Source organism: Loxodonta africana, chromosome X (assembly GCF_030014295.1).
Source record: "Loxodonta africana isolate mLoxAfr1 chromosome X, mLoxAfr1.hap2, whole genome shotgun sequence".
NCBI lineage: Eukaryota > Metazoa > Chordata > Mammalia > Proboscidea > Elephantidae > Loxodonta > Loxodonta africana.
In genome coordinates, this window is record NC_087369.1 from 130,944,659 (window position 1) to 130,960,357 (window position 15,699).

General features: G+C 37.3%; 1 protein-coding gene across 2 annotated transcripts in view; it reads right to left on the reverse strand.

The window, feature by feature from the left end:
- The window catches only part of AMMECR1 (AMMECR nuclear protein 1), a 136,220-nt gene that overhangs the window by 13,191 nt on the left and 107,330 nt on the right, over positions 1-15,699 (reverse strand). The window contains exons 3-4 of one of the 2 annotated variants that reach the window (XM_064278673.1): positions 8,057-8,171; positions 5,393-5,473 (exon numbers count right to left, since the gene is read on the reverse strand). In XM_064278673.1, the coding sequence (XP_064134743.1) occupies positions 5,393-5,473; positions 8,057-8,171 (196 nt within the window). The remainder of the gene's footprint in view (positions 1-5,392; positions 5,474-8,056; positions 8,172-15,699) is intronic. The other variant, XM_010594685.3, reaches the window with a different exon arrangement.

Sequence of the window (15,699 nt, forward strand, 5' to 3'; positions counted from 1 at the left end):
GTGTTGCTGTCCTCTAAAATCCCTGCAAATTAGTCACCTTTAGCTTAGAAATTAGTTCAGTCTCCATTGACCAATTCTTGGCTTTTGCAGAGCTTACCACAGGACCAATTAGTGCCAATTTTGATTCATGTAGGAACTTAGACATCTTGTCTATCAGGAACACAAGCCTGCCAATTTATTTCACAAAGGCCACTGAACAACAATTTGATAACATTTACTTTAACTAATAGCTGACATGCAACTCTAAAATACCTGAACTATCTAATAATCATCCCCATGAAATTTTAGAGAATGAGTGAGATTTTAAATAAATCATGGCTAATGAAGAGTTGCTTTGAAAAGCCATGAAGCCAAGCATGTTTATATATCATTTGCAATGAAAGAAACTGTCCTTACTCTAAGGTTTTACAGAGAACAAGTGATAGACAGCTCAGAGTGCAATTAAGGAAAAAAAAAACAATTCCCTATGATGATTAATTACAAAGAGCATTCTATAAAAAATGAACATCCTGAAGCTTTCCAAGGAAAGTTCAGGCAACACAGGTGACCTTTAAATAAAGAGCCTACTTTTCATCAAAAGTTAGTAAAACACGCTCCTACCATTTTTAAAAAAGGGAATGAGGATGGGAGTGAATTTACAGACACAGAAACTAAAGGTATATAATTTCTTAAAATCTAGAGATGTGAATTAGTTTACTTTTCAAGGTGGGGGAAATCACCTCTTGGAAAACATACTCAGTATGAAATAATGTTGTTTGCCTGATAAGAAACTAAGAAAAATTCCATTCACGTTAGAACGGTACATTGAGTATTTGACTCAATACAGTTTTTCTCAGTCTACAAAAGAGATTTGTTCCTGAAAAGTTACATGTGGGCTGAATTTATGTAAATGAATTAATCTTAAAGTCAAGAGGAAGACAATAAAGAAAGCCTATAGTGAATTCTTTCTGTAAAGCAAAATATCTATTTGTACAGTGAAAAATTATCCCCTAATCCATCTGCTTAATTTGGATTTACATATATAACGTTCACTTAAAGATGGGGATGCCATGATAAAATAGAGGCATTTATGGTTCCAGAATATTTTTCTTCCTAAAGAGAGTTCTTTTGTGAAAAAGAAATCGAGAATGCACCATTTTTAAAATTGGACTATTTTTCACTTTTGGTGCCTATGTTTAAGTTGGCAATGGCCATTCTAAAAGTTAGAGAACTCTTCTTATGACTTCTGCATGGCTAGTGATGATTCATTTTCTAGAAGCAAAATGAAAGAAAAGCAATTTTTAAAAAGGGGTCACAAAATCACACAGTGTCACAGTCAGAAGAGACCTTAGATGTTATCTGGTCCAACCTTTTCAGCTTCCTGGTGAAGAACTGAGGTTTCAGAAAGGTCACAGATCTGGCTAGTGGCAGTCAGGAACAGAGCCTGAGTCTCTTCATTCTCAAAATTCAGCACTCCTTTGATTAAATGCTGGGGATACACACACCCATGCCAACTGTACATGAGAAAATAGACTATAATGGAATTCCTGGAGAAGAGGGCGGAAAGGGCTTGGGGATTATGCAGGAAGAAGCAGGAGAACATCCCCCACCAAACAACAGGATGAGAAGAAAGTAGGAAATAACTCGAGGAGGTCCAAGAATGGACCAAAGAGCCCATTTCACTAAGGGTACCAGCAACGAATAGATATTTTTATGCATTAAATGACGTTCTAATAAGTTACTTTACTTTCTATGGCTTGCTTCCCCACTAGCTTCTTACACATTGACTTGTTGATTCACAGCGAATTCTTTCTAGATGGCCAAGAGGCATGAAACATTTCTTTCCCAATGCTCCATAGCACATGAAAAACATTTGAAGTAGAGAATCAGGACAAAGACTAAATTATCATAATGATAGTGACATCTTATATAAAAATCTCAAAGTCCTTGGAAAAATACTGTGAGAAGCATTTTGCTAAATATATTAAGCCCCTATTTTTATTAAAAGAGGGCAATCTTAAGTGAAAAGAGAGACAAAACATGCTTTACATCATAGTTGGAAAAAAAATAACCGAGGGGAGACAACACATACAACTAGGAGCCATTTATTTCACTTGGTGACTGCGAGTCACGCACCATCTGTGGATGAATGGGAACTTTTCAGTGGGACATTAAGAGGAGCTAGAAAAATGTAAACCTTCAAGCGGGGAGAAAGGGTGAAAAGGAGAACATTAACTTCTTTGAAATCTATGGGAGATAATGACGGTAACCAATTTATTCATCTCTTCCGTTTATTCTCATGAAGGTTGTTACAAAAGAGCTCTATTATTAACTGTAGGCGAACACATCAGAAATGGAGCTGTGATCGCTCAAGAGGTATACTTTAGAGGTTGCTTTTAAAGTGAAGTGCCGCTCTCTGAGTACCAAGAGTCCAACAAGACTTACATACAATGACAGATGCTTTAGTACTTCAGGAACAGAGCCAGACTAGGGGCTTGGGGTCTAGCTCTGTCCAAGGACAGATTTTTGGCATGACACCACAATCAAGCTGGCCAGTCCCACCCAGCATGAGTTGATTACCTATAAATGATATGTGCTAAGAAGGAACAGTCTGTCCTAAGACCACAAGGTATTGCTCAAGTGACAACTGTATGGACAGATGAGATATCAGTGATCGAGGCAGCTGGATATGGCAAAAACTGTCTTCTGGTTTGTGAAAATTCCATTAATCTATTGAAATATGGCCTAAGGGCCTACATACAAATGAAGAAAATATTTCTTCCTCATGCCTTCAAATGATCTTGTCTCTAAAGAACAGCAATAAAAGATGCCTGACTATAATTCAGAAAATATTTTGACTTCTGTCGGCAGATTGCTACATTAGCTCCCACAGGATCACTGGTAGCATACTTGCTATACGAGTTCTTCTACGAACAAAAAGCTTATTCATTTATATCATCCTGAAAACAAGTAGCTAGGAGATGACAGTCCTAGAATTACCCCTCAAGTCAAGCTCCAGCTATTACAACGACATTGATTTTATATCCGTTCAGATCTTTAAAAGGAAACATAGCTCCCAGACACTTGAATTGTACCAGTTCTAGGCTATATATTGTTTTAGAGGGCTCCAACGTGCTGCATGAGCTTTTCTTTCTTTCCAAAGTACCATGTCTGTCAATCATCCTGTCATTCAGAATTAAGACAATGCTGTCAACTGAAAAACACAGAACAATGATGATAAGTTCTTGTGTTCAAACACAAGGCAGAATCATGTTGGATTTCTCCCTAGAGGAGCAATTTTCCTCATTTAACAACCATTCTAGCCTTGCAGGTAGATATTCCAATTTATCAGATCATGAATTCTTTCCCCTAAATTACTCGCTCATCATCCTTCTCATACCTACTGGGGCAATAAGTAGATCTTGATGCGGGCAATGATCAGTGACCCTTGGAAAGCTGGGGCCACTGTTCCTATTTGTCTTTACAGCCATTGTGGGGGCTGGTGGTGTCTTTAATGACTACCCAGATTTATTTTTTTCAGATTTATTGAGCAGCTACCTATAGACACTAATCTGAAATGTTGTAATTGCTGTTTTGAGGAAATAAAACATATGGAAGCATTACTGATCATGCTGTCAATTTAACACCGACTTGAAATGAACTCCAGCCACCTGTGAAGCCATTTCTCAAGCATTCCTTGCATTACAAAGAGAAGCATTCTAGCCTCTAGAGCAAAGTTTGAAGTAAAGCCTACTTCCCTACTAACTTCCATTATAAAATTAGAGACATGTTACCCAAAAATTTTTCAAATAGATTTAAGTTAAAAACCTTCAATGAACAGGACAGTAAGACGGTAGGTAGCCCTGCTGAAGTTTACTTGTTCCCTGATTGTTTTGAAAATTAGGTGGCTGTTCCACTAGTCACGTTCCTCATCTTCATGACCACAGAGGTGTCTCTCTTGTTACTGAAATTACTTAAGTCTACATTTTGAGATTGCTAGACTTTGCCCTACTCCTGCTTTGATCTGGGCATTTCATCCCTTTAATTGAGAATTCGACTGCAGTAACACACTTCACCAGTGGGGGTCAACTCTCAAACTGTACTTTGACCAGAAAAACCCTTTATTAGAGGCTTCTGCTTATATAAAACGTACTCATTACCTATTTTCGACTTTAAAATTCTCTATTCTGTAACATTCTGTAATAATATCTTTGCTTTCCCTCTGACACAAATACTTTGTGCTTCAGTTTAAAATTAGATATTTATGTGAATAGGATATTTCATTCATGGAAGAAAAGCTGTACCTATTGGACAGTGTGAAACTTCTCATAGTAAAGAGTATATTTTCATAGTACAGACTGACTTCTCATAAAGGAAATTCCCAATATAAATTTATATACAAAGATAAACTATAAATGAAGACCTTCCCATAATCTTCTTCTAATGATTTCTATTATATTCATTATGATATATTTATATTCAATTCATTTATATTCAATATGATACCAATTACAGAAAAAATATGCAAATATACTGATACAAAGACACAGAGAAAGAATGGAAAGAAATATACCAAAATGTTAACAGTGCCTACCTCAGAATGGTAGAATTATGAATATTTTGTGTCTATTGTTTATATTTTTTTAATTTTTAAAGTTTTCTTCTTCAATAAATTAGAATTATTATCATGGAGAGTAGGTTTATCTACATAGAATTTTTTTGCATTTTTATTGTGGTAAAATACATATAACATAAAATTTACCATTTTAACCATTTCAAAGTCTAGAATTCAGTGGCATTAAATATATTCACAATGCTGTGCAACCATCACCACTATCTAGTTCCAGAACTTTTTTATCACCCCAAATGGAAACCCTGTACCGATTAAGCAGTCACTTCCTATTCCCTCCTCCCACCCAGCCCCTGGAAACCACTAATCTGCTTTCTGTCTAAGGATGTGCCTATTCTGGATATTTCTTATACCATATTTTTACAGAAATAATGTGTGCCTTCTATGTTTGTTTGCCAACTGTGCCCTCCCTCCCAAGAGGTGTTTTCATAAGTGCTGTTATACCAATTTTTTTTACATATTGCTGTAAAAAAATTAGCATAGCATGCTTAATGAAAATACCTTGCAGGCGGACGGCACAGTCGGCAAACAAACGTAGAAGGTGTACAATATTTGCATAAAAATACAGTAGATGGAATCGTACATATATGACCCTTTGTGTCTGGTTTCTTTCACTTAGCATAATGTTGTCAAGGTTCATTCAAGTTGTAGCATGTATCAGTACTTTATTCTTTTTTAGGGCTGAATAATACTCCATTGTATGGATGTATGGAGTTCCTGGGTGGTTGGTGCAAACAGTTAAGCACTTGACTATTAACCAAAAGGTTGGCGGCTTGAACCCACCTCAGCTCCTTGGAAGAAAGGCCTGGCGATCTGCTTCCAAATGGCCACAGCCTTGAAAATCCTATGGAGTGCAGTTCTACTCTGCAACACATGGGGTCACGATGGAATCAACTCGACAGTAACAGGTTTGGGTTTTTGTTTTTAGTATGGATATACCATATTTTGTTTATCCATTCATCAATTGATGGACATTAGGGTTATTTCCACCTTTTGGCTATTGTTAATAGTGCTGCTATGAACATTCATGTACAAGTTTTTGTTTGAACCCGTTTGAGCAAATACCTATGAGTGGAATTGTATCAATATATAATTTTTTAAATGTCTTTAACTCTACTCTGGCACTTTGTGTTTAAAATAGTAATGCTTTTTCAGAGTTATAAAGGCTAATACTTAGAATATCATTCCTACAATAATACCATTTCACTTTCAGTCACTGACTATGGTGCATGTTTTTTAAGCCCAAACCACATTCTCGCACTTAAAAAATGTAATTTTCACCCTTACTCTTGGGAAAGAAATTTCCCTTATGCCAAATACTTTTCACTATGATGAACTGAAAAGGACAGTCTTTTCCTCTTACCACAGCCATTCTAGGAGTACTTGATTCACTTTTAAATGCTTATAGATTAAAAGTATACAAATATAGGTATATGCACTTTTATTTTGCTTTGACAGAAAAGCATAACTTAATAGACACTAATATTTAAGCCCCAAGGAATGTACTAAATACCAAATAGCAGTATAGAATCTTCTAGAAATTCATGCTCACAGATGATGACCAGAGGGGATAAATACACCCTGAAAGAGTACACAGTACCAATTCATTAGTGTTTTATCTCCCACCCTCCTAACAGAAAACTGACACATCTCATGAACATAAAAGCACAATAATATTAAAGTTAATTTTATCTGTAGAGAGTGCTTGAAGTTGGCTGAAGAGGATGAGGGTATACTCTAGACTCGCCCTCCGCTATTGGATCCCCTATTTTTCTTTTCCCCAAAACATATATGCACCCATGTGTATTATTCATGTGTGCCTCTCTCTCTCTCTCTCTCTCTCTCACACACACACACACACACAATTACACTGCAATCCAGAAAACAGAAATATAACTCTGGCTAGAGAAGAAGCAGTAGTAGCAGCCTTATAACAGTAAAAGAATCATCCTAAACTGTTATATTTATTAATAAGTAAAGGATATGATTTGAGACCATTTAAAAATACAGTGCTGGGGAATATTTCCATAATATTGCTAGACTTCTCATTAAGAAAAATTCACATAGGAACAATAAACTTACATAAAAGTATAACTTAGAAAATGTTCATTCTACAGAAAGTTTTATACATTCCTACTTTGCTAGAATCAGCATTATTTTTTTTCTTTATGAAAGATCTTAAGATGCTTTCATGTTCTGATAATGCTCCAAAAAAAATCTTACCACAAAACCCAGAAGGAACTCTTTCATCCTACTCTCTGTAGAAAAGTTTCTAAATAGCTCTGGCATAACAATATTTATAGCATAGAGATCTTTCAAATGAAGATTAAGAACTTTATAAATGTCTTGTTCTGAATGTGGAAAAACTGAATTGCAGTATAGTGAATTGTCCAAAGTCTCACTAGGAATCAGGGTAAAGCCAAAAATAAAATTCAAGTCCAATTAACTGTCAAGACAGTGATCTGTCCACAAGGCAAAATATCTGTTACTATGGGAGATGCTCCTTCTAATGAAACAGGACATTGTATATCATAATGATATTGTAAGGTCATTTATGAGTGTGCATATGAGAAAGAATGCTACGCATATTACTGAATTCCCATTGTTTCATTCTTATAGTATTTATTTCTTTATACTTATTACTTCTGTCTGCTACTAGACTGTAAGATGTTTTATAGCAGAGGCCAAATCTTACTGCTTTTGTACATGTAGTACAGTGCCTTGAATTCTGTATGGGGGGTGTTTGTGTATAAGATTTCATAGACATACACTCAATTATCACCTCCCAACCACCAAAGTAAATCATGGTGAGGACCTTTGAACGTCATTAATAAGCCAACCTCATATACTAAAAAATAATAAAAATATAATCAATATAGTCTACTCCAATAATGGAAATACACAGAGATCACCCTAGATATAAGCTTCACATTATTTGTTAATTGTGATTAAGTACATAAATTAAGATAGTGAAGAATGAATTAGCATTATTTAACTCTAGTTAATCAACACTCTATTATTATCCATGAGCTGATTTCCCCAACTGGTGTATTATCCTAACTCTTGGTCCTTGTTTCTGAGACATAGCCTCTGACTAATCACGTGGTGGCAGCTCTACTAAAGTGCACAGGTATGGAAATACGAGGAGAAATAAATTCCAATCAATCCTTACCACTTATTAACAGCTTTTATGAGGTGCTCTTTTTTTTTTTTTCTGGTGAAATAGTAGGATAAAAACGAAGACTAAATTCAGTAGGGGGATTATACCATTCTAAAAACCTCCTTCATATATATCTCATTGATCAACTGTGAGTTTTATTTATCCATGTTCCTCTCAACCTCCATCGTAATAAAGAATGGGCTGAAAGAGTTATTTTCTGGGCCTAATTTTTAACATCTACTCAGGAATTACCTTCATTATACTTTAGAAATTTCCAACAATCTTACCTCCCAGTCCAAATAATCACAGACATCTTCAAAGTTAGTGAGCAGAGATACTGAGCAGAAAAGCCGTGGGAGCTCATCCCTTGTCATTGGGGGAAAACGGCTATCTTTAAGGGCACTGTTGAAAAAAAAAACACAAATATTAAAGCAATCACTGGATATGACATTTCCTAATTTCAAATGCAGACAATCATTTGACAAAGAGATAAAAAAAAAAATTACATGCCAAAGGTACATTTTCAAGTGTATTGAAAGGCCCCAAAGATTTTAGAAACCATTATTGATATAGATTGTGCCTGCTGTGACTACTCCTACTGTAAAGAGTGAATGATCAATTACGTTTCCTGTACAGTCATTTCCTACTGCATTTCCCTGTTACTTGTAGAATGTGAGAATGTTTTGTTTTATTTTTGAGGGAAATAAAAACCAGACTCGAGGAAACTTATAAGAAGACTTCAGTACCTAGTGCTGGTGGGGAAAAAAATGGTGTGTGTGTGTGGGGGTGGGGGTGGGGGTGGGGGTGTGTGTGGGCGTGTGTGTGGGGGAGTGTGTGTGGGGGTGTGTGTGGGTGGGTGTGGGTGTGTGTGTGGGTGTGTGGGTGTGCGCGCACGCGTGCACGCGCACCCATGTATGTGGTTGCTGTTAGGTGTCCTGGAGTCACTTCCAACTCATAGTGACCCCCTGTTCAACAGAAGAAAACACTGCCCGGTCCTGTGCCATCCTCACAATCGTTGTTATGTTTGAGCCCACTGTTGCAGCCACTGTGTCAGTTCATCTCATTCAGGGTCTTCCTCTTTTTTGCTGACCCTGTACTTTACCAAGTATGCTGTCCTTCTTCAGGGACCGGTCCCGCCTGATAACACGTCCAAAGTATGTGAGACAAAGTCTTACCATTCTTGCTTCTAAGGAGTATTCTGGCTGTACTTCTTCCAAGACAGGTTTATTCGTTCTTCTGGCAGTCCATGGTATATTCAGTATTCTTCGCCAACACCATAATTCAAAGGCATCAATTCTTCTTCGGTCTTCCTTATTCATTGTTCAGCTTTCGCATTTATATGAGGCTACTGAAAATATTATGGCTGGGGTCAGGTGCACCTTAGTCCTCAAAGTGACATCTTTGCTTTTTAACACTTTAAAGGGGTCTTTTGCAGCACATTTTCCCAGGGCAATACGGTATATATATATATATAGACAGATAGATATAGATGTATATATCTATATTCATATCCATATACATCTATATCTATCTGTCTATATATATACATACATATATATATACATATATATATATATATAAAATCAAGCTGTAAAACAAAAGTTCATACTGGGTTGGCCAGTTACCATAGAATAGCACTCAAAGAGATCAAAATTTCATTTTCTTCAAGCAAAAGAAATAAAAGAAAATGAACGTAATCATGCAAATTATAAACTAAAAATATTCACAAGGATTTCAGACCCTTTATAAAGGATAATTCAAGATCTGACTCACAAATTGTGAAATGACAGGAAATAGGGCTACTCTAGGAAAAAAAAATATGATTAGGAGACCATTAATCACATCAATGTACTTCTAAGTACATCAACTCTGACTGGATCCCGTAACCACGGCTAGTAAAACACAGCGCCAAACTCTAGAGAAACCCTCTGTAAGGGACAAAAATGTTGGAAGATCGTAATTCTTCCTGCAATAGTAGAATAGGCAGGAACACACACACACACACACACACACACACACACACACACACAAGCACTCTATGTTCCTTGTATTCTTAAAAGAAACCACTTCCTGGTCAAGAAAAACAAATACCCTTCTGATTGCACACATATTAATGGCACTACTGGCATTCAAGCCATCCATCTTCAAATGTTCTATATAGCAGACAGGCTTAGAAAATGTTTTCACAGATTAATCCCTAGAGGAGAAGCCTACAAACTGCTTGGTTCATAATAAAGTTCTGAGGCCTTTGGAAATAATTTGTTTCCTTCTTTGGTGAATTCCTCATTGCTGAATTTTCTTTTTTCCATCCCTTCCTTTTCATTCTGAAACTTGCTCACTCTATTATACGAATACATTACTATGTTTGCCAGTACTTCCAATGCATTTTGGTGCTCATTCTATTCTGATAGACAAAGGAAATGCTTATATGAAGATATACTGATGCCTTATATTTATAAAGAATAAGCATTTTTCCCTTTCAAGGAGCCAACATTAACTAAGAAAATCCAGAAATCTGTGATAACTCAGCCTCTGAGAAGCATTTCACTATTTTATAATTTAACAACAAATTTCCTATGGTTTAGTTCTTTCATTTTCATACTGGCAGATAAATTTTTTAGAAAATATTTTCAAGTACTCATTCAAAGGCAAAATAAAGACATATATGTTTCTGTATACCCCCTCCACATACACACAGGCACACACATATTAGAGAAGTCATAAAACCCAGACCAGAAGAAAAGGCCAATCCCATTTTCATTTTTCCTGTTAAAAAGAAGGAAAAGAGAGAGAAGTCTTATAGATTAGGATCATATAAAATGAAATTTAAATACACTTTTACAATTTCTAGTAGTTATACTACCATTTTTATATATAACAGCTTTATTGAAATATAATTCACCTACCATAAAATTCACGCTTTTAAAGTATACGATTCAGTGGTTTCTAGTATATTTACAGGGTTGTGCAACCATCACCACAATCTAATCTCAAAGCATTTTCATCATCCTCAAAAAGAAACACCATACTCATTACCACTCACTCCCCATTCCCTCTTCCCTCCAGCCCCTGGCAACCACTAATCTACTTTCTGTCTCTATAGATTTGCCTATTCTGGACGTTTCATGTAAATGTAATCATAAATGTGTGGCCTTTTGTTTCTGGCTTCTTTCATTTAGCATAATGCTTTTCAGATTTATCCATGTTGTTGCAAGTATCTACTTCATCCCTTTTAGTGACTAATAATATTCCATTACACAGATATACTACACGTTGTTTATCCATTCAACAGTTGAGAAACGTTTGGGTTGTTTCCATTTTGGGGCTATTATACATAATGCTACCACGAACATTCATGTACAAGTTTTTGTGCGGACGTATGTTTTCAATTCCCTTGTATATACCTAGGAGTAGAATTGCTGGGTCATCTGGTAACTCTGGAAACACTGGTGGCATAGTGATTGAGAGCTAAAGCCAGAGCTAACTGCTAACCAAAAGGTCGGCAGTTCGAATCCACCAGGCGCTCTTCAGAAACCCTATGGGGCAGTTCTACTCTGTCCTATAGGGTCGCTATGAGTCAGAACTGACTTGACAGCTGTGGATTTTTTTATGGTAACTCTAACTTTTTGAGGAACTGCCAAACTATTTTTCAAAGTGGCTGCACCATTTTACATCCCTACTACCAATGGTTATGGGTTACGATTTATCCACATCATCACGAACTCTTGTTATTGTCTGTCTTTTTTATTATAATGCTAAACCAAAAACGAAACCCACTGCCGTCGAGTCAATTCTGACTCATAGCGACCCTATAGGACGGAGTAGAACTGCCCGATAGAGTTTCCAAGGAGTGCCTGGCTAGCAGCCGTAGCACTACGCCACCAGGGTTTCCATTATAATGCTAGGCCTCCTTTAATGAAGAGCTGTTTGTATGCGGCTCTAGCTTTTACATTAAAACAATGCACATGCTGAGGTCCCACAGTTTATTTCCCAACACTTTGAGGTAACTTATCATTTTCTTTACAGTATGTCCTAGCAAACTAATGAAAGGTAAATGTAGCTCAATGCAAGCCAAACTATTTCAAATAAGTGAAAGTTTCAAGTACCGAAGATGCAACTAAGAATCGGGCTGGCAAACTTTTTTCGTTATATGGAGCCTTCTTACTCAATCATTCTAGGCTTTAAAAGAAAAGACTGTTAGAGCAAGCAGGAAGTGGGAGAATGCAAGCACAGTGAATGAGAGAAAGTGACAGTGATGCCTCGCCATATCAAGACCCAACCTATTAACTCCAAAGATGTTGTGAAATAGTGAAGGTACAGGAGTCAAAATGGAAATAGCCTGATTTTACAGAAACACTCACACAAGACTTTTTTTCCCCAAACCTTTAATTTTTTTTTTCATTTTCTTATCCAAACTTAAGTAACTTTTCATTAAATTCACAAACATAGAAAAATTCCAAAAGGTAGGAATTTCTCAATGTCTCTAAAAGCAAATTCCTAGGGGAAAGAACTAGCATTGAAAGCCTAGCAAGGATTTAAGGGATTATAAAAAGATGAAAAATGCAGCTGGAGACTGACCTCAGAGCTGCCAGGCTGGTATGGATAGCTGATGAACAAGAAGATTCAGCTTTCCCCAACCAGGCTCTCTTGAGGATAGAAAATGTACAACGTTAAGCTGAGACTTCAGAGAGTATACTGCAGTCCAGAGTTGGGCAGTAATTTGCTCAAGGTGGGCCAGCTAATTAGCGACAGAGGTAGGGAAGTTTTTGTTGTTACTAGTTGGAATCGACTCGACGGCACTGGGTTTTTTAGTTGCTATCAAATCGGCGCCTACTCATGGCAACCTTACGTCGTATAACAGAACAAAACACGGCCTGGTCCTGTGCCATCTTCGTGACGGTTGTTCAGTTTGAGCCCATTGCTACAGCTATTGTGTCAATCCATCTCATGGAGGTGGGGATACACCCTAGATTTTCTAACTCTAGTCCAAAATTTTTTCTAGTATCCACACTTTCGTTGCCATCTTTGAATGGATTTTTTTATTTAAAAATTAAATGACTGTATTACTTGATAATTCTGATCTCATACCTGAAGTGCTTCTGCCTAAAGAAGATAAATAATAATGCAATAGCATTCATTAGTAGCCAAAGGGTAAACAGAGTTAGATTTCCTGTCTACTAGAAATCTGTAGGAATAAAAAGTATTTTCAAATATTAATCTTGTCCATGAAAAGCATTTTATGCCAAAGTAGTGTCTGCCAATTTAAATTCTAGGCAGCCTGAGGAACTGACAAACAAGAGGATCTTGTAATAAATCTGCATGAATTCCTCTTTTCTATAATAGGAAGCCATTTTCTAGTTTAAATACTGCTAGGAAAACAAACAAACAACAAAAAACACTTCTGTACCAAACCAGCTGGCTGCTCCATCACCCATATGATAGATGGGTAAAGCTGACACAACATTTTAATTCATATACCAAGTTCAAATATATTCCATTCAAATTGGTACCTTCCCAAGAATATATTTCACCTAATTGAGAAGCAGCATTAACAGCCATCAAAGTTAGTATCTAATGTTAAATAGAACTTTAATGAAAATGAACATTTTTTTTTTTGGGCTTTAATAAAGAGAAATATATTTTCTCACACTCCAGAAGGCTAGAAGTCCAAATTCAGGGTGTCAGCTCCAGAGGAAGGCTTTCTTTCTCTGTTGGCTCTGGAGGAAGGTCCTTCTCATCAGTCTTCCCCTGAACTAGGAGCTTCTCCTCGCAGGAACCCCAGGTCCAAAGAGAAGCTTTGCTCCCGGTGCTTCTTTCTCGGTAGTATGAGGTCCCCACTCTCTGTTTGCTACCCTTTCCTTTTATCTCTTGTAAGATAAAAGCTGGTGCAGGCCAAACTCCAGGGAAATTCTCTTTACATTGAATCAGGGATGTGACCTTAGTAAGGGTGTAACAATCCCACCCTAATCCTCTTTTTTTTAAAAAATTTTTATTGCGCTTTAAGAGAAATTTACAAATCCAGTCTCTCATACAAAAATTTATATACACCTTGCTATATATTCCTAATTGCTCTCCCCCTAGTGAGACAGCCCGCTCCTTCCCTCCACTCTCTCTTTTTGTGTCCATTCCGCCAACTTCTGATCCCTTCTGCCCTCTCATCTCCCCTCCAGATAGGAGAGGCCAGCATAGTCTCAAGTGTCTCCTTGATCCAAGAAGCTCATTCTTCACCAGCATCTTTTTCTATCCCATTGTCCAGTCCAATCCATGTCTGAAGAGTTGGCTTTGGGAATGGTTCCTGCCTTGGGCTTACAGAAGGTCTGGGGGCCATGACCACCAGGGTCCTTCTAGTCCCAGTCAGACCATTAAGTCTGGTCTTTTTACAAGAATTTGGGGTCTGCATCCCACTGCTGTCCTGCTCCCTCAGGGGTTCTCTGTTGTGTTCCCTGTCAGGGCAGTCATTGGTTGTAGCTGGGCACCATCTAGTTCTTCTGGTCTCAGGCTGATGTAGTCTCTGGTTTATGTGGCCCTTTCTGTCTCTTGGGCTCATAATTACCTTGTGTCCTTGGTGTTCTTCATTCTCCTTTGATCCAGCTGGGTTGACACCAATTGATGCATCTTAGATGGCCGCTTGCTAGTGTTTAAGACCCCAGATGCCACTCTCCAAAGTGGGATGCAGAATGTTTTGTTAATTGATTTTATTATGCCAATTGACTTAGATGTCCCCTGAAACTACGGACCCCAAACCCCCGCCCCTGCTACGCTGGCTTTTGAAGCATTCAGTTTAATCAGGAAACTTCTTTGCTTTTGGCTCAGTCCAGTTGTGCTGACCTCTCCTGTATTGTGTGTTGTTTTTCCCTTCACCTAAAGTAGTTCTTATTTACTATCTAATTAGTGAATACCCCTCCCTCTCCCTCCCTCCCTCCCCTCGTAACCATCAAAGAATATTTTCTTCTCTGTTTAAACTGTTTTTCCAGTTGTTGTAATAATGGTCTCATGCAATATTTATCCTATTGCAACTGACTAATTTCACTCAGCATAATGCCTTCCAGGTTCCTCCATGTTATGAAATGTTTCACAGATTCCTCACTGTTCTTTATCCATGCGTAGTATTCCATTGTGTCAATATACCATAGTTTATTTATCCATTCATCCCTCGATGGGCACCTTGGTTGCTTCCGTCTTTTTGCAATTGTAAACGGTGCTGCAATGAACATGGGTGTGCATGTATCTGTTTGTGTAAAGGCTCTTATTTCTCTAGGATATATTCCAAGGAGTGGGACTGCTGGATCGTACAGTAGTTCTATTTCTAGCTTTTTAAGGAAGTGCCAAATCGCTTTCCAAAGTGGTTGTACCATTTTGCATTCCCACCAGCAGGGTATAAGTGTTCCAGTGTCTCCACAACCTCTCCAATAGACAATGAGCATTTTAAGAAAAATAATTAAGAATTTAGCAATCAAGGAATCAAAGGGTTTGTGACAATGGCTACGTTAAAAAAAAAAGCTGAAAAGAAGCAAAACCTAGGCTCATCATAAATGCTATAGCATACAACAGAAATGATTTCAATGACTCTCTTACTTGTTTGTTCATTCCAGTCATTTGTTTTCTGGAAACACTGATAATCTTAATCAGTTAACCAGCAGAAAGTTAATAAGCTGAGAAAGGCCTCATATTACAGGCAATCATTTTTCAGGAAAAAAAAGGAATTAAAATCATTCTTTGGATACGGTGAAGAAAAGCAAATCAAGCATACATTATTCTAAAATAAAAAAACAGTTTCTTCATGAGGAGTTTAAAGTATCTAGAAATTCCATCTCTGCCTTTCTTCATCAGCGCTCTGGAACAGAATGCACATGTGCATGTCTGAAGCCCCCAAACTGAGAAACACTAGAATTCTAAACCCAAATTGAAAAAAATTATCCCTAACCTCTCT